Source organism: Petaurus breviceps, unplaced genomic scaffold, assembly GCF_028583685.1.
Source record: "Petaurus breviceps papuanus isolate PSGF00001 unplaced genomic scaffold, PetGlider_PUasm1.0 90504, whole genome shotgun sequence".
In the NCBI taxonomy this organism is placed as follows: Eukaryota; Metazoa; Chordata; class Mammalia; order Diprotodontia; family Petauridae; genus Petaurus; species Petaurus breviceps.
The window spans coordinates 37,165-42,427 of record NW_027187266.1 but is presented as its reverse complement, the minus strand read 5'-3'; the positions used below and the strand labels follow the sequence as shown (position 1 = coordinate 42,427).

The window sequence follows — 5,263 nt, the reverse complement described above, 5'->3', positions numbered from 1 at the left end:
ACACACACACACACACACACACACACCCCACTCCAATCCTCAACCCCCGCCAATCTCCATAAAATAGTCTTGAGCGGAACTGAAGGAGAACTAGAGGTGGGGGTTAAGAGGAATTTTCACATACATTCGCCCTCACTCACCTCCAGTCTCTGCTCCTCAGGTTATCTGCTCTTATCCCAGACGTTATCTCCCTTGGCTTTGGGCGGGAGATTCACTCTGGTGGGGAGTTAGGCTGAAGCACTCCAATCAGACTTTTAAAAGGCTGTGTGTGGGTTACTTTGGCTGGGCGCTAGGAAAGTGAGCAAGGAAGGAGAAACCAACTTCTTCACACTTAGTATTTTACGTGTTCCTACAGAAAGGACTGATTTGTGAAGTTGAGGTGGGGGGAGGGCACTTATGACAGCTGGGATTACAGGAACATCACTACCTTCGAATCTCAGGGCTGTTTGCTTTCGTATGTATTTGTGTAGATGGAAGCTGCTGTTTGTAAGCCTGAGTATGTGTGCATATGCCTGTGTGTTCTTATGTCAAGAGTAAAATCATTTCTAGAAGAGGAAAAAGAAGACAAGGAAAGGAGAGAATCGATGAGAAAGACTAAGGGTGCTTGTTGTTTTTGAGTAGGTACTAGAGGTAGTGTGAAATTAAAAGATTACTCGTGTAACCTTGGGCAAAATCACTTAACCTCTCTGGGCCTCAGTTTCCTCATCTTAAAACTAAGGACTGAATTCAGGGGTTCAAAATTTGAGGTCCGTGAACTTTTATTTTTAATATTTTATAATTATTTCAAGGTAATTGGTTTCCTTTGTCTTCCTATTTATTCCATTTTATGCTTTTAAAAAACATTATTCTGAGAAAAGTCTATAAACTTCACCAAACTGTCAAAGGGGCCCAAGATGAAAAAGGACTAAAAGCCCCTGGACAAAATTATCTCTAAGGTACCTTTCAACTCTAAATTTGTTACCCTATAGCCCATGGGGGAGGGAGAAAAGATGATAGAACAAATAATTTAATCCCTAGAGGAAGGAAGTTTATTTTGACCTCTGAATGTAGGGGAAATGATTGCTTCAGAGAATCAGAAAACAGAGAGAAGAAAAATGGGACCAGGATCGTTCTTCCTGCTTCCTGGACCAGACACGGTTCATACTTCAGGCACTTTTACCCTGATTTTGCCTTTATTTTACTTCTCTTTTCTATTTAGAGAGAAATATTTATTTTGTTTATTGTCTTTAAAACAAGTATTCCTCTCTAAATGATGTCCTGGGTAAAATGCTAACAATCAACTTTCCCAAGGCAGTGATTGAAAAACCCTTAGGTGTGATTCCCCTCCTTGTTCCTATAGTTCCAATAATCCTCCTCAATGAAGCCATGTAAGAATAGACACACAGGAAAGGTAAAGACAAAGACCTGGGTCAGTTTATTGGATTATGGTTCTTCCACAAATGACATCCACATCTTTACCTACGGAGAAATTGGGTTAAAAGAGTTGAAAAAAGGTCTTTGATTTTCTACTAATGATCCAAAATTTAAATATTAAAAATGTAATCTCTTTTAATATTGTTTATCATAAGTTGAAAGTTTCAAGAGAATTGCCCAAATAATTGAGGTCCTTGATTTGAAATTTAATAATGAGTGGACAAGAATCTCCCAGGATGAGAGAGCAGTAGAGGGAGTAACCACCTTCATACCGACTGGATCACGTATCCAACGAAAAGTGCCCTAAGGTCCATCTGCCCTCAAGTTTATTCCCAAAGATCATTTGATTTCTCTCCTTCGTTCAAAAGGAGGCGGAGGGTTGAAGACTCCAAATCAAATTCTTAGTACCTATCTTCTCAACCAAACTTCTTATACTTTGACACCCAAGAGACAGATAGTTTGGGTAACACTAATGAATTGAAAGAGTGCTTTGAAGGAAAATGATAAACAATCCAGACCAAGTGCCAGTAAATTCCTAGTGCTACTCCATTTTCCCTAAACTGCAAGAGTTATCTTTGCAAGCAGCTTTTACAAAGCATTAGGGCTTCCATGTCATAGATTCTACTGCCGTATCTTAGAGTAAACTAATGATTATTTAAATAGCACTTTGTATCGTATACAATGTACACGCTTCCTAGGATATCTGTGATGTTCCTACTATTTCATGTTTTAAGGAAATCTACTTTTCCTATCAGCTTACTTAAAATGATAAATTCTTTTTGTTTCTATCCCCAGAGCCTAACACAGTACTTACTCGTTGATTGAAAATAAATGAGGCTTTATGTAGATTGTTCTATTATTTGTTTGTGGAATTAAATAGTATCTGTGTAATCTTGGGCAAGTCAAATTAACCACTCTGGGCCCCAGTTTCATTATCTCTAAGGTCTGTTATAGCTATAAAATTCCACATAAATTGATATAATACAACAAACAAATTAGTGTTGTAAGATTAAGTACTCCTGTGTGTGGTCTTTTATAATCACGAGAATTAGCTGTGCCTTTGGAAATGAATAATTTGAATGCCAGATCTTTCAGATCACAGTCTAGTTAGCGTTAGCACCACAAATCTATCAGGTATCCAGTTCCACAAATGCCTTTCTCCTCCGTGCCACGTCCGAAAGCCATCATGGAGACTTTTCTTATGGAACTAGGGGGGAAAAAACTTTGCGGAGAGGAGGGCTAGGTGAGGCCTGGGAGCTAGGGAAGGGAGACGACGGTTATTCCCTGAGTCTGGGAGCCCACGAACTTCATCCCTCTCACTAAACTTTTAGAAGCCTAAACCACCGGGAGCTTACCTTAACAGTTTTAGAGTGGGGCAGGAATAAAAGTCAGAAAAAGAAGTGCCTTTAGGTTAAACAAATAAAGGAGTAAAAACTAATCGCCATCAATCAATTAAAATTGTGAAGTAAAATCGTAGCTCTATCAACCCGAATAAAAATGAAATCAGATTGTTGCCCTAGTATGTTGGTAAAGCATGCAAGCCCGAGGGGCTGATCCTGAAGACGTCCCTTTGGATGCTCCCAGTCTGCACCAGCTAACTCCGGGGGTGGGGATGGGGATTGGAGCTGGGCACATTAACAAGACAAAAGCCGTCCCTCCAGCGACTCCCAGTGTGGGAGGAGGGGTAAACTTTAAGACTGAGAAATTAGAGAATTCGTTTCTTATTATTTCTATCTTTCTTTATTGCTTCGGGAAACCGGCAGAAGAGGGTAAGGATAGTGCTCAAAGATGATGGTTTTCCCCCTGCTTGTTTCTCCCTCTGATATTAGGAGAGTCCCGTTGGCGGCAGCGGTGAGAAAACTCGGAGATAGCCCAGGCATCGGCGTTGGACTCGAGTTGGGTAGAGGGGTGCCTCCGGCCCCGCCCAAGGCCGGAGAGTTGGAACCCTTTGAGGTCAGAGGACCCAAGGCTCCAAAGACCCCAACCCAGCGCAATTGAAAGGATCTATCTACACTCCTTTACTTGGACTTTCTCCTCCCTTGGGTTTTCCCCTGGGGAGCAGAAACCTACTTACTAGCTGCAAACCAGGAAAATCTCGAAGGCGCCTTTTTCGACCCATAGGTTCTACCTACCTCAGGCGCTCCTTGGTCCGCTGGTGACAACTTCAGTTTGCTATTGAAAACCAATAAACAAAGGCATCCTAGTCCTAAATTGGATTTAAATTTTATTTTAAAAATCATAAATCATTTTTTTTGAACACCTTAGTTTTTGTTATTTTTTTTTAAACCATCACCCTTTCCCTCCCCCTATTCCATTTTTGTGGATTCTTTTTGAGGGGAGAGTAATCTTTGACTCTCAGAGAAAAAAGAGGACTTGAACAGGGGAGCTCGTGGACGTCACAGAAATGTACCAGAGTCTGGCCATGGCGAATCACGGCCCCCCTCCCGGGGCTTACGAGACAGGAGGTCCTGGAGCCTTCATGCATGGAGCCGGGGCAGCCTCCTCCCCAGTCTACATGCCCACTCCCAGAGTGCCTTCGTCCATGCTGGGCCTGTCTTACCTGCAGGGCGGTGGATCCGGGGCGGCCGGATCCGGACCGGGAGGGAGTAGTTCTAGTAGCAGCGCCGGGGCAGCCCCCTCAGGGAGCGGGTCGGCCGCTCAGCAGGGCAGCCCGGCTTGGAGTCAGCCCGGGCCCGAAGGCTCCGCTTACACGCCCCCACCCGTATCGCCACGCTTCTCTTTCCCAGGAGCCACTGGTTCTCTAGCAGCGGCTGCAGCAGCAGCCGCAGCCCGGGAGGCAGCCGCCTACGGCACTGGAGGGGCTGGAGGTGCAGCTGGTTTAGGAGGCCGAGAGCAGTACGGGCGACCCAGCTTCGGAAGCTCTTATTCCAGTCCCTATCCTGCTGCAGCCGCCGCTGCCGCTGCAGCCTACATGACAGCTGCAGACATGGGAGCATCTTGGGCCGCAGCCGCAGCCGCTTCCGCCGGGCCCTTTGACGGGCCAGTCCTGCACAGCTTGCCCGGCCGGGCCAACCCAGCAACAAGACATCCCAATCTAGGTGAGTGCAAAGTGGTGGCGCATTCCGAATCGGAAAGTTTCTACTGCACCCTTTCTACAGATTAGAGGCCTTAAGAAACCGGGGCTCATCTCTTCTAGTTGGTACGGAGAACTAGAATGGATATTTAAAACAGGTCTCCAACTAAATGTCATAATGAGAAGAAAATTGATGGCCTCTCTAAACTGATTCCACTTTGGAATCAAGGCCTCAGAGAATTCAGTCCCTCATTCTAACAAGGGACATGGGGAGAGGAGGAATGTCCACTACGTGGGTTTCCCCAAAGCTGACCCTAGCCGGGAGTCTAATGGCTACTTGATATCTAAGGACTCTAAAGGAGAGCTAGAGGAGGAAGCCTCTTTTGGTGGAATAGGAGGGGAGGTTTCTTCAACCTATAGAATTGGACTGTTTTGATATTTTTCGGGAAGGGAAAGTTTGTTTTACCTTTGAGGGAGGGACGGTTGTCTGAGCTCCAGGAGTGTCATACATGATAAGGGACACTTGAATATCTCATCTTCACATTCCCTTTCCTCGAAATCTTAGGGAGCATAACTCGTCTTCCCCAAGTGACTAAATTTAAGGAAGAGGATGAATGGGAAGCGATTGTTGCGGGATTAAGAAAATGCATCTGAGGCATAGTAAAAAAAAAAAAAAATTAAATTAAAAAAAAAAAGAGGGTGAGACTTGGAGTAGGGAGACTGCTGGTTTGATCTAGGCCTATTTTATATCTCGACCCACCCAGTCCTCCTCCCCACTCCCAGCCCAGCGACACTGGACAAGTTGCTTAATTTCAC

The 5,263-nt window shown here is 44.7% G+C and overlaps 1 protein-coding gene across 1 annotated transcript; it reads left to right on the top strand.

The window, feature by feature from the left end:
* The first annotated feature begins 3,817 nt into the window (after window positions 1-3,817).
* Window positions 3,818-4,537, top strand: LOC138141899 (transcription factor GATA-4-like). Its single transcript, XM_069062801.1, has one exon. The coding sequence runs from the start codon at window positions 3,818-3,820 to the stop codon at window positions 4,535-4,537; it is 720 nt and encodes a 239-aa protein (XP_068918902.1).
* The last annotated feature ends 726 nt before the right edge of the window (window positions 4,538-5,263 follow it).